Source organism: Phascolarctos cinereus, unplaced genomic scaffold (genome assembly GCF_003287225.1).
Source record: "Phascolarctos cinereus isolate Bilbo 61053 unplaced genomic scaffold, phaCin_HiC Scaffold_4;HRSCAF=312, whole genome shotgun sequence".
Lineage (NCBI taxonomy): Eukaryota > Metazoa > Chordata > Mammalia > Diprotodontia > Phascolarctidae > Phascolarctos > Phascolarctos cinereus.
The window spans coordinates 712,890,455-712,916,788 of record NW_027555847.1 but is presented as its reverse complement, the minus strand read 5'-3'; the positions used below and the strand labels follow the sequence as shown (position 1 = coordinate 712,916,788).

Sequence of the window (26,334 nt, the reverse complement as noted above, 5' to 3'; positions counted from 1 at the left end):
GCTTTCCCCCTCAGGGGTGTGTGGGAGAGGAGGACAGTGAAAATGTATGAGAGTATAACGCCAAGCCAGAATAGGGACCGCTTCATGCAGTCTCTTCATCTTGGGAGAAAGATCATTCAGAAGCCTGGAAGTACCTGGGAAAACAGGAGCTTCTAAAGTTGGTCTCTACCCTGGCCTTCTCTTGTTGGGCCTATACTGTCAAAGGAAACTGGGTTGGGCTCTTTAATGAGAACCGTCTTGCCTGTGCAGGTATCTGGTGGGACCTGGGATGGGGTGGGGGAAGGAGTCACGGGAAAGAGAGTGAGAAGAAATTCCTACTCATCCTTTACAGGGCTGTCTCCATGAAGCCTTCCCTAATACCCACTTCCCCCACTGAACCCCAGATGTCCTCATCACATATTACAATTAACAGTGTACATGTTTGACCTCCCTACTAGAATAGGACAGGCACTGAGTTTTATTAAAACATTGTATCAACTCCAATGCCTAACGCAGTTGGTCAGTCATAGATGTGAATGGATTGAATTGCCTCTTTTTGTATCCCCAGGGCTTAGCATAGTGCCTGGCACACAGTAGGCACTTTATTGACTGATTGATTGAAGCAAGATTAGGTAGGAAGGAGCTCCTGCCTGGCACTGGTCTGAGAACCTGCCCCCTGCCTTCCTGTGTCCCCTCCCCCACCTCAGTGGTTCAGACCCCACCTGAGCAGCTTATTATACTGCAGGATAAAAATAACCCGACGTGCTTTCTCAGATGCATACTTGAAAACATGCAGGTTGAAATGATGGAAAATTACTATATTCTTTTCAGTTTCTGTTCCCCACCTCCTTAGCCTGCCCACACACACAGACAGGTTGTTATCTCCAAGGAGGGATCAGGAGACACAGGGCACCCAATGGGACAAAGCTTATAGATGGAGGAAGTCAATGGGATGGATTCAGAGTCTGGGGGCAAACCAGAATGTCCCTCCCCCACCCAAGGGCAGTGAACCAAGCCAGGAGGGCAGTGGACCACCAAGATGTGGCTGTGAGACAGCTGGAAGTGTCCTCCACCAGGTCAATACGACTGGTAGAGCAGTGGCTAACGAAGATTAAAATGGATGGTTAATCCCTATGCCAACCTGAGTCAGAGTGGGGTCCAAGGTGACCGGGGTTTGCATGGCAGGCCATGGGCTCCGGGAGGACACCAGCATCTGCACCAACTGAGCTGTCCAAGGTCTGACCCAAAGGACCAACAGGTCCCTGTCCCTTCCTCATACCTAGCAGCAGCCACCTACTTCTCTAGGGAGAAGAACCAAAGCTGCCCTCTTCATTTAATGACGTCAACCAAGCCGAGAGGGTGATGGGACCTTGGAGCCCCAGTGATTTATTGAGGAGGTTCTGATGCACGAGGGAGAGAACAGCCTGTCAGGCTGGGGGAGCCCACTTTGAACATCCCTAGAGCTTTCTCTTCTTGGTGGGCCAGCTACCTGGGGAGGGTGGGGGATGGGCAGCCTTGGGTCTCCTTCAGCTACTGAGGAAGCAGCCACGTTTGTGCCACTTGCGGTCACGGATACGCCGGACGGACTGGATTTGGGGCTGATTGGCATCCCACTCATTCCAGTGGCGGTACTCTCCCCGCTCAAAGACATATTGGCGCCCTCGGTAGCCAGGAAATTCATAGCCTACCCACCTGTTGAGGTTGGGAGAGATAGAAATTGGCATTAGTCCTGTGAGGAGGGGACCAGGCTTGGACCAAAGGGCAAGCCGGTAGCAGAAAATGCTTGATATTCCAGATAAGATGGTGGCTAGGTGATGCCGGAATGCCTGGAGCCAGGAAAACCTGAGTTCAAATCCAGCCTCAGACACTTACTAGTTATGTGACCCTGGGCAATTCGCCTTTATCTGCCTCAGTTTCCCCAACTGTAAAATGGGCATAATAACAGCACCTACCTCCTAAGGTTATTGTTGAGGATCAAATGAGATAATACTTAGCACATAGTAGGTTGCTTAATAAATGCTTGCTTCCTTTCCCTATAGTACAGAGAGTGCTGGAATCAGGAACACTGGAGTTCACATCTGGCCTCAGACATTTAGTTAGCTACATGACCCTGGGCAACTCACTTAACTGATGTTTGCCTCAGTTTCCTCATTTATAAAATGAGGGTTGCAATAGCACCTTACCTGTGGTTCATAGTTAATGATGCCTTATGGTTCTGCTCTATCACAGTTCTGTGAGGTGGGTAGAGCAAATATTATTATTTCCATTTAAATGTGAAGAAGAATTAGAGTTTGCACAAGGTTATATCCAGCCTAGTAGGAAAAAGTCCAAAGTGTGGGAAGATATCTCAGGTCAAAGGCTAGGGGTGGAGAAGAAGGAAGAGAGGAAGGGGGGGGTGGCTCTGCACTTACGTTCCATTGATGACTCGGATGCTGGCCACCCGATCCTGGAAGCCGTGAGCCCAGAGACTGGGAACGTCGTCATCCACAATCTCCATCTTGCGGCCACCGTAGCCTGGATTCTCAAACAGGTGGATTTTGTGCTCTGGGCTGTCCTAGAAGGAGGCCTCAGAACAATCAGTCAAGCCATCCCTGATCCTGCCATGCTCCCACGCTCACATAACCGGCTACCATTGCCAGAATGGGATCAAAACGGACTGGGGGACAACGGGTCAGCTGTGGCTCTCTGCTTAGAGACCATTCAACCTAGAAGGGCCGTTGTCCACACTGCTCCCCAAGTAATCTTCTTAATGCACCATTATGATTGGGTTACTCCTATACTCAAAAACTGTAAGTGGCTCCCTATTACCCACTGAAAAACATACAACCTCCTCATTCAAGCTACACTGACCTACTTCATAATAATTATAATAACAACTGACATTTATATACTGCCTACTATATGTGCCAGATGCTATGCTAAGCATTTTACCATTATTACTTCATTATTGATCACAACAACCCTGAGAGGTGTTTTTATTATCCCCATTTTACAGATGAGGAAATCGAGGCAGAGATTAAGTGACTTGCCCAGGATCACACAGCTGGTAAGTGTCTGAGGGCAGATTTGAACTTGGGTCTTTCTGAATCTAGGCCTGGCATGCTACCCACTTCACAACCTAGCACGCGCTCACACACACACACACACACACACACATACTCCAACTTCTGGCTCTGTATCTTTGCACTAGTTGTCCCCCATGTCCACAACATTCTCCCTCCTTCCTTTGGCCACCTGGCTCCCCTGGTTTCCTTCAAGACTCAGCTCAAATTCTGCCATCCTCGAGGCTACCTTCACTGCTCCTCCCTTTCCTTCCAAGTCCACATTCCACTTAACCTGTATGTACCTTGGCCCATAAATACTTCCATATTATCTCATGTACTCAAATGTGGATCCGTTATGGCAAGGGGCTTTGTCTTTGCCCTTCTTTGAGTCCCCAGTACTTAACACAGTGCCTGGACACAGTAGGTACTTAATGGTGCTTGCAAACTAATTGAGTCAAGCCTCCCCAGTCTGGGTCCCCATTATCTCATTCTATTCTCCTTTATATAATCTGTGCCTGAGCCAAGCTGGAATATTCTCTACTCCTCCACGTATGAAAGAGGCTTCCTTTCTCCCAGGCCAGCTTAGATATCATTTCCTCCAGAAAGCCACCCTCCCTCCATCCCCATCTCCATCCCCTCTTCTCAGATTCCTTATAAGACTTTGGCTTTATCCTTATCACCATCTATCTCATATCAGAGTTCTATCACACCCCCTCCTAACAGGCCACAAAATTCTTGGGTCATTTTTCCATCTTTGTACCCCTGGACTGAGCACAAGGAGGAACTTGATGAAATCTTGTCCTCAAAGAAGAGATATGAGAAGATACCTTCACTCACTCTTTTCAAGAGTGGGGGTCCTTGGGTGTGAAACATTGCATACATTATCAGATTTTTTTATGTTTTGATCAATTTTGTTGATCTCTTTCTTATCTTACTCTTTTTTAAATGATTATTTCTTTTATAAGGCATGGCTTTCTGGAAAGGGGAAGGAAAAGGGATACATGGAGAAATCTTAGGTGATGTTGAAACAAAAGATCTTAGGGGCAGCCAGGTGGCAAAGTGGATAGAGCACTGGCCCTGGACTCAGGAGGACCTGAGTTCAAATTCAGCTTCAGACATTTATTAGCTATGTGACCCTGGGCAAATCATTTAACCCCAATTACCTCAAAAAATCCCAAAAAACAAAGTCTTTTAAAAATTATTTTAAAATAAATTAGGAGTTAAGACATTGTCCTTTCCTTTTTGAAAAAGCAAATAAAAAGAAATATTTGTTGAATTGAGTGGAACTGAATCAATTGACAGATGGGAGAAGTCAGAAAATGCCCACCCAGGGCTGACAGTCTTCCTGGATCATGGCTAGGGTTTCTCCATCTCTTAAATGTCCTGGAGAGAAGGACTGCTTTGAACATGATTAAGACGATAAGGACTGTAAGCCTTGTCAGAGTTCAGTCCAGCCTAACTCACAACCTTCCCCATCCTTCTGGAATTTCCCGGGTGGGGAGGCCCAGCCCCCAGCCCCATTGGGAGGAAGAAGCCTATACTCACAATGTGTAGGGGCCTAAGGGAGAGGAGGCTGTCGCTGTGATGGCTGTTGGACCAGGCATCCCACCTAGGGTAATCTCCCTTTTCTAGGACAAACTGTTCTCCCCGGAAGGCGCAGCGTTCAAATGCCAACCATCTGGAATGAGAAAGCCTGGATTGATATCAGCTGTTGGAATTGGGAGAGGCCTTAGAACACAGAATGTCAGAACTGAGGAAAGGACCTTAGGACAGGAAATGTCAGACCTGGGAAGACCCTTAGAACAGGGAATGTCAGAGCTGGGAGAACTCTTAGAATATGGAATGTCAGAGCTAAGAGGAACCTTAGAACAGAGAATGTCAGAGCTAAGGGGAACCTTAGAACAGGGAATGTCAGAGCTGGAAGTGCCTTTAGAATAGGGAGTGTCAGAGGTGAGAAGGCCCTCAGAACACAGAGAATCAGAGCTAGAAGGAACCCCAGGGATCATCTAGTACAATCTCTCCATTTTACAGGTGACAAAACTGAGGTCCAGAGAGCTGCAAACTCTTGCTTGCCATCACACATGTAGCAGTGACCAGAGCCAGGATTCCAAGCTGACCCTCAGACTTACAATGCAGTGCTTGACCTCAGGTCACCTGGTAGATGGTCAGTATGAGGGCCTCCTTTGTCTGTTTGCTCGGGCTCTTTGTACGCTCCCCCCCTTCCCCAGCCCCCTTGTACATGCAGCACTTACGGGCCAGATTCCACCTGGATGGAGCCCACCTTCTCCAGCAGACTTTCAGTCAAGTTGGGGCACTCAGTGGAGAAGTCACACTTCTTTCCCTGAAAGTTCTCCAGCTCGTAGACCAAGACCTGGAACAAGCAGTGTCCTGTGAGTGCCCCCAAACAAGGCCCTTGTCACTCTGGTTTTCTGCAAGCTTGGGTTCTCCCCAACCCAGATTACATCTTTGCTTCTTGGAAACACCAGGCAAATCCTACAGCAACCAGGCAGTCACCTGGAAGAGAAGGCCCACACTTCCCTCTGCTGGCCAAGCAAATCTGGCTCAGCTGGGCACTCTGGGCTTTTTGCCACCAATGGACCCAACTGCCTGAGCTGTCCTGGGGAAGACATGAAAAGGGAATAGCCCTCGGACATGGTCTGTCAATGGAACCTGGGATCTGCCCTTCCTTGTGCCAGACTTTGGCTTACTTGATTAAATCATAGAATCTTAGAGCTGGGAGGGCCCTTAGAACAGGGAATGTCAAGACTGAGAGGGGGCTTAGATCAGGGAATATCAGGACTGGGAGGGATCTTAGAACAGGGAATGTCAGGGCTGGGAGGGATCTTGAAACAGAGAATATAAAAATTAAGGCTCAGATTGTAGCAGGGACATACCCCAAGTTTTCACCCCATCTGGCTGTATATCTGTGGCCTGAGTGGATGTCTCTCCCACCCAGCGACTGCAGGCACTGAACACAGCCTTCTGTCCCTTCTCCTTGCTCAGGAGAGGAAGCCCAGAGCCCCAGGGCCAGTCTAAGCCCAACAGATGTCCATCCCTCCATGAACTGCACACTGTACCTTGAAGGGTCCTCCCAAGCCGCCATGGCTTTTCCCAGCAGCTGCCTGCTCTGGAACACTTTGCTGCTCCATCATCTTATGACAAAGCTGTCTAGATGCCAAAAAAGAAAAAAAAGACCCAAAGTTTCGACCTGAGAGTCCTGGCTAGGTCATTTTGAGGCAAGGGAGGGACTTAATTGATTGGGATTTAGGAAAAATCCCTCAAAATCACATTCTGTGAAAGATTTTCAGTCTTCCACTTCAAAAGTGAAAAGCACTTCACACCCTTCGCACACAAAGGCAGTGATCCACACATGTGGAATTTTAAACGCTGGGGGGCCACACAGAGAGGCAAGCAGACACGCACACACAGATGCTGTGACCCACACGCACTTGTACACAGTCGTGCACATGGTTGTGCATATGATCACTCTCACTGACACAATTGCGGGAAATCTGAGGACTGGGCTACTCCTGATGGTCAGAACCCAAGAGAAAACTGGACTTTGTAGCGAGAGTCAATCTCCCCATTCATTGGTCTGTGGGACTGGCCCAGCGCCCAGCTGGAACTCAGGGACCCAGAATGAAATGTTCCACTTTCCCAGACTTTCCCAGTGGCAAAGCAGGGTCACAGATGGCTTCAGCCTAAATAACCACAGAAATTGGGTCACTACATACCCCCCTCCCGCCCCAACCAAAAGGGGCTGCCCCAGCCTCCAGGCAAATGAGGCCACTCCAAAGAAGACAATCCCTGCCAAGACCTCAGGGTTGCAGACCATTGTTATTCTATTGGTAACCACCCTCCTCCCCCAATACAAACCAGGTTTTCATGCTCTGGCCTTTGGCAAGGGACAAATGGCCTTCCCAGGTTCTCCCACCTAGCAATAACCCACAAAAGGAACCTGAAAGCCTGAGCAGGGATTGATCCTCAGACCCCTCAAATAATCGCCTCCCCCCCCAAAAAAGAGAGATAAGTCGCACCGCCCCTCCTCCCTCCCTCCCTGGCCTTAACCTAGCCTCTGTTACCTCTTAGAGAGAAAATGGACCAGCAGGGATGGGGCTGGATCTCCCCCAGGCCCCTATTTATGGCAGCGTTATGACCAAGCCAGCACATTCTGCCCTGCTTTGCCAGCAGCCCTGTCCGCTAAATTCCCTCCATTTGACTTCACTTGAATAGAAGGGGCCCAGGTGCTGGCATATGGGAGTCCTCCTCTCCACCGTCCCTGCCGGCCAATGCAGAGGGGATCACTCTCCCCTCCCAACCCCTCTGTCTCACTCCATCAGCATTATTTCGGGAAGAGGGTGGAGAGGGGCGTCGGGGTGAAGGAAACCTTGAATGGGGGTAATAAAGCATCCCCAGCCTCGGCAGAGACAGAGAAACTCTCCAAGCCAGGGCAAAGCGAGGAGGGTGGAGGTGAGGGTGTGACCGGGTTCATAGGGTCACAGATGTCGAATTGGAAAGGGCCTGAGAGGTCACCTAGTGTAACCCCTTCATTTTACAGATGGAGAAACTGAGGCACAGAGTGATTGAGTGACTTGCCTAGGATCACACAGCAAATAAGTGTCTGAAGCAGGATTCAAACCCAGATCTTGCTGAATACATGTCCTGTGCTCTGGACACTACCCCATGCTTGCCTCTGTGAGTTGTGGAGTGAAAAGTTTGTTTAGAACATTGAACTCATTTTCTCATGGAAACAACACTACACATGGTGGGTAGTTCCAAGGTTGGACCACAAAAGCTAGGCTCTTGTAGCTTAATTGGGGTGTCAAGACTGCCAGAGAACCCATTCCAAGTTGGGGTGCGAGAAACAGATGTCCCCCAGATGCTCTCTATTTGTGAACCATGGAATACCAGGGTCTCAGAAGAATGGCCGGTGAGCAATGTGTGCATGGGAAGCAGTGCATGTCACCTCCCCAGGCACACGCGTGACTAGAAAAGAAGAAAGAAAGGGAAAGAGCATTTATTAAGCACCTACTATGTGCCAGGACCTCACCATGCTAAGATCTTTACAAATAGGATCTCATTTGATCCTCACAACAACCCTGGGAGGGAGAGAGGGGCTATTGTTATCACCATTTTACAGATGAGGAAACCGAGGCTCAGAGGAGTCAGGTTAAGTGACTTGCTCAGTCACACAGATAGTACATGTCTGAGGCAGGATTCAGTCTTAGGTCTTCCAGCTTCCAAGTTCAACACTCTGCGTGCTGAGCCACCTACGCGACCCAGAATATAGGAATATTATCGATACTCTATAAAGTAATGGGGATAAAAAGGTGTTTCTGGTACATCTGAGAGAGATAATTGGGGTAGAGTATACCAGGGAAAAACAGATGCAAAAGGGGAATCCAGATCTAGGGGGGACATAGAGGAAAGTTCAAGAGAGAAGGTTTCATTAGGTCAACTCAACCTGATTTCCCTCCCAATGTAACACAGAACATCATTTTACCATTTAGGTAGTAGAACCCTTTAGGCCATGGAAAACTCCAAATTCCTTAGCAAGACCCTTATCTGGCTGCTCAGGCTCCAGCCCTCAGATCATATCTCTGGAAACCTCCAAATTCCTTAGCAAGACCCTTATCTGGCTGCTCAGGCCACAGCCCTCAGATCATATCTCTGGAAGCCTCCATTGTGAGAAAGTTTGCAGAGCATTATCATATCTAGATAGAGGGAGAGGGGTGTCCTTGAAAAAAAAAAAACTCTTCCTCTTGCCAGACTTCAAAGATCCATCCCCCTCCCTGTCCTGTATACTCCCTATATAAACCCTGGCTCGACCCCTGATGAGGGCTGCTTGATTTGGATGTGAATATCCCTGGCAGCCGCGAGCTAATAAAGTCCACAATTTAAAATTAGCTTGGGTGGTCAACTCGCTCATTTCTCGGTATAACACCAGCACGCTCCTGGCCCCATGTACAGAGCCATCAGTTTGGAGGTGGATTTTAGAGGCCAAGTCCAACACCCTCCTTTTGTATATGAGGAAATTGAGGCCCAGAGATGTCAAGAGACTGGTCCAAGGTCACACAGCTAGCGAGTATCAGAGACAGATTGAACCTTGGTCTTCCAGACTCTAAATACGAATCAGAGGTTCCCAAATTTATTTGGCCAACCACCCCTTTTTAAAAAATTATTCCAGGGGCAGCTAGGTGGCACAGTGGATAGAGCACCAGACCTGAAATCAGGAGGCCCTGAGTTCAAATATGACCTCAGCCCAAATACTTGACATTAGCTGTGTGACCTTGGGCAACTCACTTAACCCCAACTGCCTAAAAAAAAATTACTCAGCGGCCCCCCCCAAAATCTACTTTCTTTAATGGTTTTTTTAAAAAAAATTTGCATCATTTCAAAAAATATTTTTTTTTAAAAATGATGCATCTTAAATGTAAGAATTTATTGTAAATTTGGGGGGGGTTACCTGCATTGAAAGTTTGATGATGCAATATTGCATTATGCAGCCATAGAGTATCATACCGTCAATGAGTCATCATACATACATATTCCTGCCAATGCATGCTGGGCTTCCCCACAACACCCTCCACGCTCACCTGCACTTCACGATCGTCATCAGAACAATGAGTGGGACACAGGGGGCGGTGGTGGGGTCTATTTCTGCCGAAAGAACTGGGCAAGTCAAGTCACAGAGAGAGCAGGGGTCAAGATAAGGACCAGCCAGCCTAGCTTGGCCAGAGTGTGAATGAGGGGTAGGACGAGATAAGGTTGTGAAAGCTCCTCAGAAACTAAGCAAGTGTGGGGAGCCTTGAATATCAAAACAATGATAATAACAGCCGACATTCCTATGGCTCTCTAAGGCTTGCAATGTAATAATAATGATGATGGGGCAGCTAGATGATTCAGTGGATAGAGCTCCAGCCTCAGATACTTCTGAGATGTGTGACCCTGGGCAAGTCACTTAACCTCTGTCTGCTTCAGTTTCCTCATCCGTAAAATGGAGATATCGATAGCGCCTTTGTGATAATGAACAAATGAGACAGTAATTGTAAAGTGCTTAGCACGGTGTCTAGCACATAGCACGTTCTTTATAAATGTTATCGTTGTTATTATTATTATCATAATAGCAATTAGATGGTGCAGTGGATAAAGTGCTGGGCCTAGAGTCAGGAAGACCTGAGTTCAAATCTGGCTTCAGACACTTACCAGCTGTGTGACCCTGGGCAAGTCACTTCACTCTGCTTGCCTCAGTTTCCTCATCTGTAAAATGGGCTGGAGAAGGAACTGGCAAACAAAGAGCTTTACGAATATTGTCCCGTTTTATCCTCCCCACAATCCTGGCAGGGAGATGGGAGGTAAATTATTAGCTCCATTTTACAGATGAGGAAACTGAGGTTGTGAAAGGAGAAGTGATTTGCCCAGGTTTCCCATAGCCAGTAAGTCAAAGATTGTCTAAACCAATCTACACTACTCCCATTCAAACCGTCTATTCACTGCGACACCTCGTGGCGATAGCATGACTTACACCCACTGTCTCATTTGACACGTTTACACCTGCATTCAGAAGGTAACAGAGGACGCCACTGGAAGTTGGGTCCAGGAGGAGCCCAAAGAGTCCAGTCTCTCTAAAGATCAGGGCAGCTAGGACAAGAAGGTAACTAGGATCTGGGAAGATTCCTTGAGACCTCCTCTTTCTCCAGGTAGCCAAGGAGAGCTCAGTCCACAGGAGCAGAAAAAGCAAGAAATAAGAAAAATGTCAGAAGTCTGGCAGAGCCAGGAGGATGTAGGTATAGGTGGTACTCAGGTAGCTGCATGGAGAGATCTGGGACTCAGGGAAAGAACCAAAGACTAGGAGAGCTAAAGGGGACTTTGAGAATTTGAGGGACCTAAAATTTAGCAATCCGACATTATCTTATACCATTCCAGTTTTATCTATGTTTTCCCAAATTTTTCCATTTTGGATCCACCCTCCCCAACATTCTGGAGGCCTTCCTCTGCTTCCTTTGGTCTCCTGGGTGAACTATTACAGGACCATAGCATAAGGGTGGGGAACAGCTCCTATCCCAATTAATCACAAAAAGCCCATTCACTGGATGGATTGAAATTAATGAATTGAATCCCTTTATGAATCTTAAACTAGATGTGATTAAGTCCTTAATCAATTAGAAGGGATCACAGTGGCTTTTGGGTCATTAGCTAAAGACAGGTGATGCCACACAGGAAATATCTTGTGATTGGCAGAAGAGCAGGTCACGCTTTTTGGATGACCTATCAAAACCTAGTTCAGCACCAGTCATTAACTCGGAAAGGACTCCAAATTTTGGAGCTAAAAATGGGAGAAAGGTAGCTCTGGGCTTCTGTAACAGCAACAATCATTAGAGACTAGAAGAAAGCTACTCCTAAGGGGATCTTCATGAGTAGTCCACAAAGAGAGAAAAAGACGTCCATTATCTGGGAGCTGGGAGTGACCCCTTGGGCAATGAGTCTCCTATGCAGATGCTTCACTACTTGTTTACTATAGATTTGGGTCCACTCTCCCCAGGGATCTTGTTTGTGCAAGGGAAAGTATGACCCTGGTTTAGGAAAGGGAGAAAATTGCTTTTGCAAAAATTGTCCTTGTTATACTTGTTTAATAAATACCCTTTCTAAAAGCAAATTCAGTTTGACTGAGAACCAATGCTAAGTACACTGGTGGGGGCTCATGAGCAACAGTAGCAGAAAGTCCCACCACCTTAGGGCTAACCTAAGGAGAGAAGTAGTCAGCCACTCTCTGGGGATCTATTCCAACAATGTGGGTTCATGTTGAAGGATTATCCCTGGAGGGAGTGCTAGAACTAGGATTACAGATTTTAGCTGGAAGGAACTTCAGAGGCTATCTGAGGAAACCCCCACCTGATTTTACAGATGAGGAAATTAGACCCAGAGGTGAAGTTACTTGCTCAGGGGCATACAACTAGTGTCAGAGGCGGGATGTAAATCAACCTCTAACTTCAGTCCGTCAATAAGCATTTATTAAGTTCCTGCCATGTGCCAAGCACTCCAGTGTGCTTTCTTTCAGGTCATAATTGACCTTGTGATGGTGTAACTGTTCTGTCGGAGGAAGGGAATTGTATTTTTCTTAGCTTAAGATGAAAAATGCCATTTTAGAAAAAGCCTCCATTTCAGCATAAATGACCAGTTATATCTAATCCCTATGTTGTTTCTTCCTTGGACAAGACCAGCCATAAGACAGAGTCTGCCTTGAACTGGACCGCCAAGCCAATGGCAGTCTAGCAGACTAGGAAGTCTTTGTCAGCCCGCCCTTGGAACACAGCAAACTATGCCCTCAATGACTGTCTGGTTATGAACCCAAAATGATTATGTGTTTTCTGTATGTTCTAAGCACCTTCTTCAGAAGTCCACCTGCCTCACAGGCTTCTCTTCTTCTGCCAAGCTCTAGCTTGGAACTGTGCATGAAATAAAGCTTTTTTACTGACTTGATTCTCTAAATGATAAGCAGTGAGTCTTCTTTCCACGACATTTTGGGCACTGTCTGGCACATGAGTTCCTTATGTATGTTCAAGGAGGAGGCAAAAAGGGGTGTCCTGCCAGAATGGGGTTCATCCATACTCCTGAAAGCTAGCTGGGGGCTGGGAAGGGGCATCAAAGTCAAATCCGTTTAGCTGACTTTTCACAGAAGAGGGAGAGTAAAATTACTGAATAGTGTGGATGCTTCTGAAATGCTGCCATGAAGCTTCGGAGACAGGAAGATCTGGGTTCGAGTTCTAGCTTCCTCACGTCCTAAATGGGTGATGTTGGGGGAGTTGTCACCTCTCTCAATGTCCTTTTCCATAAAGCAAGAAGAATAGCTCTTACCCCGTACTACAGGTGGTTATGAGAAAAGTGCTTAGAGGGCACTTGAGTTCTATAGAAATAATGACTCATATTTCTAGAAGACAGGGGCTGGATTTGTAATTTCATGGGCACAGGGAACTTTCAAGTAAGTGAGAGAAATGATTATTAAAAACCAATGATTTGGGGTGATCCAGAGTTCCCCCTTTTTCTAAAGTCCCCATTTCAAAGCTGAGTCTCTGAAGAACAATTTGCTGATAATGAAGACAAAATTAACACTCTCCCCAATCTTGGTCAGACCTCACCCAACCTCACAAGGGAATTAATCTAAGGTGGGGAAGCCCACTGTACTCTTCACAGGTTTGGAAGGGGGGAAATTCTTTTATTAGATTGCCCCAGGCTGGACAATTTGGAGGTAAATGACATGATCAGTTATATCTTCCCAGCTCCTTATTAGAATACATCCATCTCTCATTATATTTCTCTCTCTCTCTCTCAACCAGAGTTAACTGCCACCCTTAGGAACACCCACTCTTCCAAGGGCATATAAACTGTGAGCTCACCACCATGAGAGGTCTTTGGTATTCAAGAGTGTCATTGACTCTTTTATTAATAAAATGCCAGCGTTATTAATGAAATGATTAATTACCCAGAAATGATGTCTCTTGACCTTTTTAAACATCACATGAGGAAATTCCCTCTCTCAATGCAGGCTGGTTCTTTCTAAAACAGGAGGTCTTCAACTGGAGTCCAGGAAATTGATTTTTTAAACTGTGTTTCAATCGAATTGGTTTTCCTTGTGTTCCTATGTAATGTTTATCTTACGAAGTGAAAACCACCATTCTGAGAAGGTATTCAGAGGTTCCCACAGGCCTACCTGAGGGGTCTGTGAGGTTAAGCAGCTCTGTCTTGAGCCTCTGAGCTACCTAAAGCAGAAAGGTTAAACTCAAATAAAAATGCTGGCTACTTAGAAAACCATATATTAACATTATTTACATTTTATTGTACTTTTTATTTATTTTGTTAAATATTTCCTCCTTACATTTTAGTGTTTGACACCTCTGGCCTGGATCACCTCTTCCCATATTTACATTGTTTCTTTTTTAAAATTTTAACCAGACCCGTGGTTTCATTGATTTATGAGCTCCCAGCAAGGAAAAGCTCTTCTATTAATGCAGATGAATAAGCATTTTCCCCTCCTCCTAGACTCCCATAATTTAAGGGACACTAGGGAGGTTATGTGACTTGCCCAGTATGGTTGGACTTTGAGGCTGGCTCTCTATCCACCCCTGCTAAGAGCAAGAGTCAGGATTCCAAACTAGGTCTTTCTGATTCCAGATCCAAATCTCTTTCTAGTCTTTTCAGTTGCCTCTGACTCTTCATGACTCATTTAGGGTTTTCTTGGCAGACATACTGGAGTGGGTTGCCATTTCCTTCTCCAGCTCATTTTACAGATGAGGAAACTGAGGCAAACAGGGTTAAGTGACCTGTGTAGGGTCACACAGCTAGTGTCTGAGCCCAGATTTGAACTCAGGTCCTTCTGACTTCAGGCTTGGCACTCTATCCATTGAACCAACTAGCTGCCCTCTTAGCTTGCTGAGCAGTGATGGGGATGTGGAAAACCCCTTTATCTTCTGAGACAGCCACTTAACAACACACACCAATTCGTTGCATACAACTGGCTTCAAAGCTTTATTTTCTATGTTCATAGTTCAAATGCAACATTTGTTTATACATGCAAAGAGCCACAGGATGAGGCCATCATTTCTCTAGGTCATCTCTGTTGCAGTCCTGGATCACATTTTCAAAAGTTTTTTTTTTCTACGAATAGGAAATTCTTCAGTGGTAAAATATAAAAGGACTTCTTTACATCTGATACTTTGTAGGGCAAAGGAGCTCCTGAAAAAAATTGCTAGCATCCCAAAGTAAAGATACACTCTTTTCATCTGACATTAAAAATATAGGCCTTTGTGTACTGATGTGTTCTCTATAACCTGACTGGGGGTCCTTTCTAGGATGTCTAAAGTGCCCATGATCTGGCTTAGATTTGTTCAGAGTTCACAGAGCTAGCCTGCTTGCCCATAAGGCAAAGGTAAAAAGCAAGGGTGCTGGGACAATAGAATTGTTTTTTCTAGCAGAACTCAATTTCTGTCTGCCGCCACTGCCTAAATCTCTGAGGAATGATACCGGCAGAAATATTAGAAAATATAATATATATATATATGTATATATATTTTAAAAACCTGACAAAGCATTCTTGGAGTTGCATTCATACAAGGACGTGACACCAAGGAAGGTGGCATTGCTTAGGAAAGAAATGTGGTACAAAATATTTTCTATAACACAATATATTAATTTGGGGTGCTCCATATTTACAGGGACTATAAGGCTATCTGGAATGAGATTTATTTAAAAAAAAAACAGATGCTCTGTATAGTAACTCTATTTAATATGCTGGGACACAGCTGGCAGGGAAAGCAGTCTGCTGAGATCAGGGACCACTTCTCTCTTCCTCCTTCCTCCCCACCCCTATCTCCCCTTATAGGAAACTGGACTAATTCCCATTTCCAGGAATTTGGAGTGTGCATTCCAGAAATGATCTCCCAAGTGTGCTGGGGAATGAGAAAGAGAGGGGAGATGGGAGAGCATCTCTTTGGAGCCCTGGCCTTTTTCTACTTTTAAGAATTAACATCCTAGAAGTCTCCTCTACTACATTTCCTGAGTATAGCGCTGGAATTTATCCCCAACCGCCTTCATCTCCTGCTCCACAGGTCAACACCAGAGCCACGCTCAGAAATCAACGTCTTGAGTCCAACATGGACTTGTTCACAGTCTCTTCTTCTTGGATGGAGTGACTCCTCACTTAGCAATGGACACAGCCCCACAACCACTTGGCAGGTTCTGGGGTTTGCCTGCCCAGGGCACTGGTCCCATTCAGACTTGGGCATCACCTTCTTGGCACAGGACCACCCACCTCATTCATCATCCCACCACAGCCATTGGCTCCCAGCCAATTAAGGATAGTTGCCCACTGCCCAGGGAAGGTTGGAGGTGTGGGTCCATCCCTGTCTTCATGCTGAGAACACCAGAAAGCTACACTTGGTTCCCTCCTGGACCACTCATTTCTAGTCGCTCTACAATACCGTTCTCCTGACATTCTAGTCCAGCCACACACCACGGGGATTGTTGGCTGCGGACTATAAAGAAAAAGGCACATTGAGATACTTTGGGGTGACTTCTCTTTACCCCACCCTCCCCTCCCATTTAAGCTTGGCCAATTTTTAAAGGGATGATCCCCAAATAGTTAAGAGATGGATTTGGTATATCTTATTCATGCTCCCCCAAATCACACATTGGAAAAAAGAACTAAGCTTTAAAAGGCTTGCCTTTCTTGGGCTGGGCCACTGGAAGTATTCAGGGTGGAGAGGGTCATTCTATTCATGTCTTTACTTTCACTAGGTATCCATTTCCCAAAATCCAAGAGGCCAAAGAGACTTGACCTGAGTTCTTGGTGAAAACATTTAGGTCCGAATTTAGCCATGTTTTCCCTCCTCTCCCTGGGCCCCAACCGGGGAGTTTCTGGGGTTATCTATTGCACGCTTAAGGATCTGCATATTTATAATTGTGCACCAGTCCTGGAACCCTAGAGAGCCTCTAAAAGATTAAAAACATCAATCGATAAGGCAGCCAGCAGCTACAGTTTGTAGGGCTGAGGTTTCTTCCAGATAGTTTCTTTCCAGGCCTTCTTGGAATCATTTGCTCAACTGATTAGGTTTAGGGACTTCAGAGTCCAAAAGTTTGGCCTCTTTTCTCTCTCCCTCTAATGACGCAGCAGAAAGATGATATTCATGGAGACCGCACGAAGGATGAGCGGGATTGGTACAAACAAACAAGGAGATATCATTGGACTCTGGGGCTTAGAAATCATCCCAAATTGATGGCTGTCTTACTGGGCCATTAACAACCCGGGCTCTTGGGCTCAAAATAAACCAAATTCCATGCCCTCGACATGAGATTTCTGTTTCAGGAGAATTCCTTGGGAAACCAGAGTTCCAATTGGACATTCACATCCATGTTATTGCAAGGCTAAAGATTCCCAATGGGGTCTCCCAGGCCAGAGTCCCGGAGTTTAGATGGCAGACAATGGAGGACAAAGATCTCTTGCTCATTGGGACCAACAGGTCCCAGCAGTTGGCTGTTGCCAAAAGATGGAAGAAAGAGGGAAAGAGAAAGCTTGCAGGTGAAAGTGATTTCACGTTCTCAATATGGCTTGCAGGCTCCTAGAAGAATCACCAAATAGGGAGGTATTGGTGAAGAGGAAAATAGCTAAATTGCCTTCAAAATGACTGAAACCTTTTCCAGTCTACATGAAGGCCAAACTTCCAAAGAGGGCTCAAGCCTGGAGATAAAACCGGTGGATATTCCTGGGAAGTCATGGAGACAACCTCCCATTTTGACAGAGAGGTAAATAAAAGTTAGTTATGTCTTAGCTAAACCCAAAGTGAACCAGTCACCAGCGTGTTCGTGAGGGATTTCTAAGTATCCTCACTGCTGCGTCAGCAAAGACCAAAACTTAAAGAAAGCAGAAGGGTACATCTCATAGCCCTGAGCAACGGGCCCATTTTAGCGGTGTTGGGGAAATAATGGTTAAAAACCAAAAGTTTTCAACATGAGGGACTTTAGAGGTAAAGTCCCAAAGGACGGTTCTATTGCTGTGAAGTTGGTTGGTGAATTTCAAGAAGGAATTGGAGTTTTTCTTCCTAGCCCAGAATCTCGCTCTGCAGGCCTTCGAGGTTTGGAGTGAGGGACATTTCTTACTCCCAATTAAAATACTGTCCGGTGGATGTCATCACACTGATCAAACACAGAGGGCCACATCCCATCAGGAGTTCAGTACAGACCAGTGCCCCTTGATCTCATCCCCGTCTAGAAATGTAAACACAGCAGCTAATGAAGGAAGGGAAATCTCTGGGAATGTGCGAGCCACTTAATGAGACTGTTGGCTGGAAAAGCCCTCCAGTGTTGACTATTTCCACATTGCTGCATGGGGAAAGATACAAATTAGGACTTAAAATGATCACATAGCTGGAGGGGGTGATGCAGGGGGAAAGCACGTCCCACTAAACAGCCGTCTTTCTCTGTAACCACTTCCTTCTGAAACATGGGAGCTGCCTGGACACAGGTGTTCTAGGCTCTCCATGGAGGTCACTTCCAACATGAGGTCCCTTAAATATACACTCACTGGCCACTAGAATACTTAGTTGCTGGGCAAACGCCGAGGTAACTGCTGTAAGGGGTGAGAAAAGAACCCTGGACTCCATGAAGCAAATGTAGAATGGAGGTTCCAGACGCAACTGAGTCTGGAGGAAGACAATGGTTTCTCTTAAAGGGGTCCAGTGGAGGAGCTCCCTAGAATGATCTCAACCCACAACCTCGTCCTTGCCTGGAAATCTAGAGTGGCAATGTTTGATGCTCTTCAACAGGAAAGGAGGGAGAGGAAGGCGGGGGAAGGTTTCACCAGGAAGCCATGGTTGGGAGTTCAATGACCATGAATTCGAGGGGAGGGGAGAAACATAGACTTCCTGGCACCTTTCGTCTTCCTCCCATCAGACAAGGCAGAGATGTGCATATTCAAGTTCTCCACGTAGAGGTCAAGAGTCCCCTCTCATTCTCAGGGTGGGACCAAAGAATGCATCGTCCGCCCATGGACATCTCAGAAGATTTTGGCCCGTGATGCTCTGCGGCTGTGCGAGCTGCTGGCATTTGCGTCTTCATGGTTTCTTTTAAACGGGGTTGGCACAAAGTTTGTGGCCGCTTATGACCCACTAAATGGCTGTGTGTCTGGGAGGTCCCCACTGGTCAGCTGGGATATTGGGCGTCAGGTAGGAGGGAATGACAGGGTCAGGGGGGCTATCCGGAAAAGCTTCCATACCCAAAAGGCAGATGTGTTTGGGGGAACTCAGTAGCCCTAGACATTGCAGAGGAAGGCAGTTCATGGGCACTTTTGCTTTAGAAAGGGAGTGGACAGAGGGAAACTACAACCTCTTTGACCAGTCTCTCCATCCATCTCTCGGCTCTAGTCCTGGGAGAGGTTGAGAATCTCAGGAAGTCCATTCCTATCTACATTTGGGTTTATTTTTTTGAAAAGAGCACTTTTTTTTATAGACAGGGCAGAACAACAATAACAAAAAAAAGAAGAAATCAAAAAATACAACTGAATACGGAATCTCTAGGCATGCTGACTACAGAAATGGCTCCAGAAAGAGGAGAATCCCAGGCAGCCAAGGTCCATCCCGCTCGCTACCCTGGGGCCTGTGTGGCTAAGGTTCCGGTCAGTAACACAATGGGCCACATTTCCTCTTAAGAAGCCCAGAGACTCCAGGGAGATCGGTTAACCCACCGAAATCAGAGCAGAGGGGAAGGAAGAAAAAGATATGGGTATTTACAGAGACAATGACCAAAATAATTGGGTGGAAATAACCTGAGGTGTTTGAAGCCATGAGACCAGCTCCACACATCACACATGCCTTCCTTTTCTTTTCACATAAAAAGCCCATCTACAGATAGGAAAGAGAATCAATGGAATTATTGCTTTGTGCCCCTCCCCCTCCCTCTAAAGAGCAGAAAATGGCGCTCCAATGAAGAGGTTGGTCCAGCACTGCTAACTCGGACACATCCCTGCCACCAGGCCGGACCTCCACCTCATCGACGCATTTTACAATCAGGCCTGCAGATCTCTGAGGGTAAGTAACTGGTGGGAGTATTGATCAAGAACCGCTATATTACAGAATCAGCAGCGTACCCTGTGGGCTGCGGGCATGGCAGGAAACCCATCGGTCTTTCATGCCCCACAGAAACTCGATTTTTTTTTCAGCAAGGATTACGGCACGGTGAAGAGAGACGTGGGCACGATCCCAATTCAGATAGTCCCAGAGACCACAGAGACAAGTCCAGCCTCCACACAACCCTCCCTGGCAGATGTGCAAGGGATGCGTTTGTCTCGGAGGCTGCTGAGGATATCTGAAGTGGTGGACATGAGGGATTTCACTGAAAACAAAACAAAACAAGAGAACAGAGAGATCGTGCTCCCCGGCCCTGAAGGGCAACCTGGGGAGACTGGGGAGGACCAGCCCAGGCTTCGAGTTCTGTCCCAGGTACTCTCCTTCCCCGTAGGACCCAACAAGAGTTTCTTCCCTTCTGGGACTGGGAATATACTAAGCAGCTTTCTTGGCCCATCAGGCACCTAACCGCAGAGGCAGGAAGCAAACAGCAGCAGAACTTTTGTCTTCAGGTTTGGACAATTAAGGCTTCTGTTAATGAGACTTCAGCATTCTTGTTTACCTAGGAGGGAAGGGACACAGTGAGCCAGGGGACAAATACTGGCCATGGTCTAGTCACCTTGAAAACATGGGTGTGTATGGGTGTGTGTGTGTGTGTGTGTGTGTGTGTGTGTGTGTGTCTACCTACACAACTGCAGCTAGCTGATAAAGAGCTACCAACATTTAATGGTCTAAGCAAAACAAATTAACAGAATCACATATTATGGAAGTAATGGAATCATATATTATACATGCATATAAAGTGCTTTGCCAATTACGTATTGTATTTTACATATAATAATTTTATATTACATGTAATTATTTATATTTATAATTTGAATTATTTATATATAATATATTCTATGATAATAATATATCATAATACTATGTTATTTTATGATAATATATTTATGTGATACCATAGAAAATATATACTGTATATTGTTTATATATATTACATATACATATATATATATATTACATATACATATAAACACATACACACTATATATACTATACTACATATACACATACTATCTATGGTATGTGTGCATATCATATATACACTATATATAATACTATCAATACTACATACTATAGTATGTATTAAATACTATAGATAATATATAACACTAAATACACCTTCATATAATATAATAATTTAATATAATATATATGATAATATATTAAATGCTATATACAACATACTATATATAATAAATTACTTATATATGAATACACGATGCATTGTAATGTAGTATATGCTACTATTTGATTATATATAATATAGTATCATACATATAATAGTAAATAATATACAATACATAGTATATAATATACACTATTATGTAATAATTATTGTACGATGTAGTATGGTATACAGTATAGTATATACATGTAGTATATAGTATATGTGTATAGATATATGTATGTAGTATATAGCATAAGTGAGACTCTATATATCCCTCAGTGTTCCCTTTTCCAGGATAAAATGAGCAGTAGCCACTAATCCCTTTCTAGAATGCTTAACATTTCCGGAAGCACTTTCCCCTAAACAACTTCATAAGGTGGGCAATACAAATATGATTATCTACATTTTACAGATAAGGAAACTGAGTCTCAGGAAAGAAATCAAGTGACCTGCCCATGGTCACTCAGCTAATAAATGCTGGAGATGGGATTCCGACCCAGCACTGAAGGCCCTGTCCTGCTTTCTTTTCTGCTGGTGCCTGTTCATTCAGGAACCATCCCTGAATCCTTCAGTCTTTTCCTCATTGAGGCATTTCTACCAGCCTTTCCTCACACAAATCTCTGCAGAATGGTTGGGAAGCCTCGGCCCCCTGGATAGCATTCCCCTGCCTTCACGGCCGCCATATACCTTTTCAAGCTTGATTCTCATACTGGCTTTGCCTCTTCTTGGATTTCAAATCTTTCAGCCACTGTGGAGACGTTTCCTCTGACCTAGGACCAGAGAGCAGGGGAGAGCTGTTGTTTCAGAGGGCCTCTGCTAGAAGGTACCCCAGAAGCCAACCCCCCCATTTCACAGATAGGGAAACTGAGGCCCCGAGACTGACTTTCCCAAGGTAAACACCATCAAATGTTTTTCACACCTTTATTTTGTTTGAAAACACACAGAGAATATTTTTAGTTAGAGCGTAGGAGGATAGGTAAGGGAACTCTTTGGCTCCAACCCCACCTAGAAAGTCAACAGAGTCAGGAAAACGACTTGGTTAGGGAAGGGAAGACCAGCCGGAGGTAAGAGAGATTACAGTACTATTGGATTTAGAATTTCAAGTCTAATTAGTCTACCTCTTACTTTTTAATAATTAAACCAAGAACACCAGCTTAAAACAGAACAAAACCAAACCATCAGCAGCTAATAGCTAGCATTTATATACCGCTCGAGGCTTGTCAAATTCCTTATGCCTATCATCACATTTGGTCCATACTACAACCCTGGGAAGGAGGTGCTATTATTGTCCCCATTTTACAGATGGGGAAAGAAAGGCAGACAGAGGTTAAGTGACTTGACCAGGGTCACCACAGCTAGTAAATATGTGAAGCTGGATTTGAACTCAGGTTTTTCTGACCCTAGGCCTAGTAATCTATCCACTACGCCATCAACAAATATTTGTGCCTGACACTGTACTAGATACTTGAGATATCAACAAAAATGAAACTGTTTCTGCCCTCAAGGAATTTATAGGAAAGCTATGACGGGATAAGGAAATAGAAAGTTATAACAAGTAATTTGAAGAGGGAGAGAGAACTAATGTCAGAAGGATTAGGAAAGGCCCCGAGTGCTGTGCTTTGAAGGAATCCAGAGAGGAAGAAGTGAGGAGGCCCATCTGTTCAAAGGTGTGGAGGGTAGGAAATGCGATGGTGTATACAGAGAACAACCCACAGAGCTTGACTAGAACAGAGAGCAAGTGACCAGAAGCCACATGAGATAAGACTGAAAGGCAGGTGGGACTTGGAATGCCAGCCTGAGTATTTTGCATTTTATTCTGAAGCAATTGGGAGCCACGGCAGATTTGTGAGTAGGAGAGGGCTAAGGTCAGACCTGTGTTTTAGGAATTTCAGGCTGGTAGCTGGGCAGGGGATGTATCAGCACTGGGCCTGAAACCCGGAAGACCTCAGATACTACCTAGCTGTGTGACCCTGGGCAAGTCACTTAACCTTCATCTGCCTCAGTCTCCTTACCTGTAAAAGGGGATAATAATAGCACCGACTTTGCAAGATTGCTGTAATAATTGTACAGTGTTTAATAGAGTGCCTGGCACATAGTGAGAGCTATATAAATGTTAGCCATTATTTTCATCATCATTAGAGGGATGCCTAAGAGAGAGACGAGTCAGAAATCAACAGTAACAATCAGGTGAGAGGTGAGTGGAGAGAAGGTGTGCATGTAATGGATGTTAAGATACCAAGGGAAAGATCCTGGCCAGGTTCACTGGGTAAGCTGGGGAGATCAGGGAGGTGAGGAGAGATGGGGACATTTCTCACCATCTCTCTTCCTCACAGTGGGCAGACCCGCTCCCTGGCTGAGAACAAGGGCAGGGCAATGCTGTATCACATCGCCAGCCCCCACCAATGTTGTGTGGGGTCCCCCAGCACCAGGAGGGAAATGAGGGCCCTAGCTCAGACTCTCACTAGCTGTGCAATCATGAGCTTCCCTGCTCTTACACTCAGTGTCCACATCCAGAACATTTTATATTCATGTGCATAATTATGCTTGGCCTACCTGTCTCACAGGGCTTATTCCAGCGACCACAATATAATACCCAAGCTGACTAAGTGATCCCCAAGTAGCCCTTTGCTAAGTTCAGTGATTAACCATGATCCCAAAGGACTGAACACCAAGGATGCTTCCCACCTCCTAGAACAGAAGGGATGGATACAGGCTGCCAAATGAGACATGTATTTTTTTGAGCATGGTCAATATGGCAATTAGTTTTGCCTGACTATGTATATTTATTAGAAGGTTCTGGCTTATTGGGTTTTTTTTTAACCTCTTGGGCAAGTGGGAGGAAAAGAAAATTGAATTTTGTTCATTGAAAAATGTAAAGTTTCACTTAAATAGACTTGCCAAGCCACAGAAAACCTATCTACCTGAATGGTCCCTGTGTGTCAGAGGAAAGGGTTGGGCTGGATGGCTGGTGAGCTCCACAGCCAGGATGCTGGGACTCGGTTAGGAAGGATGCTCACTCACCTCTCCTCCTTCTCCACACTGGAGGGTAACACACGACTGCCCAGGACTCCAGGCTGGAAGGGGGACTTGGGAGACTTGGACAGCTGGGCTGAAGCCTGGACTTCTCCGGGGCTGTCTGACTCGTTCCGCTTCCGAAGCTGAGCCTGGAAGAAGAAAACACCGTACCAGCTCTTTAGCTAGGTCCAGACATTAGAACTATGATAGAGATGCCAGCTTTATTTGGGGAGAATCTTCTGAGCTTGGCAAATAGGGAATGAGGTGTGTGGTGGGTGCCAATCTTAATTAGCTGTATGACCCTGGGCAAGTCATTGAACCTCTATAAGCCCGGGTTCCTCATCTAGGGATAGTAACCATACTGAACTCACCAGGTTGTGGTGAGAACAAAATGAGATAATATCTGTAAAGTGTTTTACAAGCCTTCAAGCACCATGTAAATGCTAGCTACTACTACTAGTAGTGATAAGAATAAGAATAATCCTTCAATTACTATGTAAATGCTAGCTATAACTCCTCCTAATGATAATGATAATAAAAATAATATCCTTCAAGTACTATGTAAATGCTAGCTGCTACTACTACTACTACTACTGCTAATAATAATAATAATAATAATGATAAACAACCTTCAAGCACTGTAGCAAAGTGAGTTATCATTAATAGTGATTAGAATACACAAAGACTTGAGACTTCCTCAGCACAAGGCATTCCTGGTATGGGGACTTCTCCCCACCAATACAGATCAACACCTATCTCTGATTTAGTAAGCAAAGTCTAGAGAGTTCTCTGAGTCCCACAGATGCCACAGGTCCCTGAAAGGGACATTAGAGGTCTTTTGCATACCGCCAGATTAAAATGGAATTGGGAAATATTAAACAAAATAAATAAAAGTATAAGGGAACATAGAGAGTGTTAATGTGTAGTTTTCTAAGTCAATATGTAGCCCCCATTTCTGTTTGACTTTGACACCACTGAGTCCTGCATTTCACAGATGAGGAAAACAAGGCCCACAAACGCCCGTGGTAAGCATCAGACATGAATCCAAGTCGTCCTGACTCCAAGCCCAGAACTCTCTTCAGAAGGCCATGGTGCCTCTTTTGATGACGATGAAGACACTGTCTGGATAGGACAATTCCCCACCTCTCTTTCCAAGGACACAGAGGCACTGACCTGAGCCAGCGGCCGGCTGAGAGTGGCCGATCTAACCCGCTCATGAGAAAGCCAGGCAGCCATACCTTGAGCACAGAAGGATCCACGCCTGGGAAGATGGGGAGCCTCTGGGGCTGGCTAAGCGTGGTCCTTTCTGACCTGGACGGCTTCTCCTCTTCATCCGACGACTCCTTCTTGATTGATTTCTCTTCTGTTGGCAAAGACGGGGCAAAGAAGTCACTGTAAACCACAGAATCAAGCCACAAATCTCTACTGGGGGCAAGGCTCTGTTAGACTACCCAGGAGAGGCAGTAACAGAGAAGGTACAAGCCCCATCCCACCGCCTGCTAGCTGGGTGACCCTGTACAGGATGCTGCCCTCTCTGGGGTTCAACTTCTTCATGCATCAAATCAAATGGAGAGAATCACTGCCCTGCCCTCCTTCAAGCGTTCATACAACAACAACGACGATGATGATTTTAATAACCGCCTACATTTACATAGCACTTTCCACATCTACTAGGTTCTGTGCTGAGTACAATTATTACCTCTGTTAGTCCTCACAACAGCCCTTAAAAGGTGCTATTGGGGGGTCGCCAGGTGGCGCAGTGGAGAGAGCTCCAGCCTTGGAGTTAGGAGGACCTGAGTTCAAATCTAACCTCAGACACTTGACACTTACTAGCTGTGTGACCCTGGGCAAGTCACTTAACCCCATTGCCTAGCCAAAAAGCAAAAAAAATAAAAAAGTGCTATCAGTTCCCCCATTTTGTTGTTACCTGTCTGTTTTAGTCACAACTGACTCTTTGTGACCCCATAAGGGGTTTTCTTGGCAAAGACACTGGAGTAGTTTGGCATTTCCTTCTCCAGCTCATTTTACAGATGAGGAAACTGAGGCAAAAAGGCTTAAGTGACTTGCCCAGGGTCACACAGGCAGTAAGTGTAAGTGTCTGAGGCCAGATTTGAACTCAGGTCTTCCTGAATCCAGGGCAGGTGCTCTATCCACTGTGCCATCTAGCTGCCCCATACACAGGTGACTTTCTGCAGACAGCCTTTCCTAGTCCCCCTCCATGCTAGCACCTTCCTTCCAAGGTTGCTCCAATTTATCCTGTCCATAGCTAGTCTGTGCATAGCCATGGAGTGTTATGTGCTCCCTCATTAGCATGCAAGTTCCTTGAGGGCAGGGTCTGATTTCTCTGTATTCCTGGCAGAAGGCCTGGCCCACATTAAGCATTTAATAAATGTCTGGTGACTGACTGGCTGAAGAAGAAATGGCAGAGATGGAATTTGAACTCAGGACCTCTGAT

At 45.6% G+C, this 26,334-nt stretch overlaps 2 protein-coding genes across 2 annotated transcripts in view; both read right to left on the bottom strand.

The window, feature by feature from the left end:
* Positions 1 to 1,377: 1,377 nt before the first annotated feature.
* CRYBB3 (crystallin beta B3) lies at positions 1,378 to 9,543 on the bottom strand. Its single transcript, XM_078151843.1, has 6 exons — positions 9,490 to 9,543; positions 6,101 to 6,244; positions 5,276 to 5,394; positions 4,569 to 4,701; positions 2,391 to 2,533; positions 1,378 to 1,671 (listed from the first exon to the last, which is right to left on the bottom strand). Exons 1-6 carry the CDS (start codon positions 9,541 to 9,543, stop codon positions 1,506 to 1,508), a joined length of 759 nt encoding a protein of 252 aa, XP_078007969.1. The 3' UTR covers positions 1,378 to 1,505.
* Positions 9,544 to 14,522: 4,979 nt separating this feature from the next.
* Positions 14,523 to 26,334, bottom strand: part of KIAA1671 (KIAA1671 ortholog) — a 217,808-nt gene continuing 205,996 nt past the window's right edge. The window contains 4 exon segments of the mRNA XM_020996320.2: positions 14,523 to 20,195; positions 21,552 to 21,634; positions 23,886 to 24,028; positions 25,118 to 25,242. Coding sequence (XP_020851979.1) covers positions 21,556 to 21,634; positions 23,886 to 24,028; positions 25,118 to 25,242 — 347 coding nt within the window. The 3' untranslated portion in view covers positions 14,523 to 20,195; positions 21,552 to 21,555.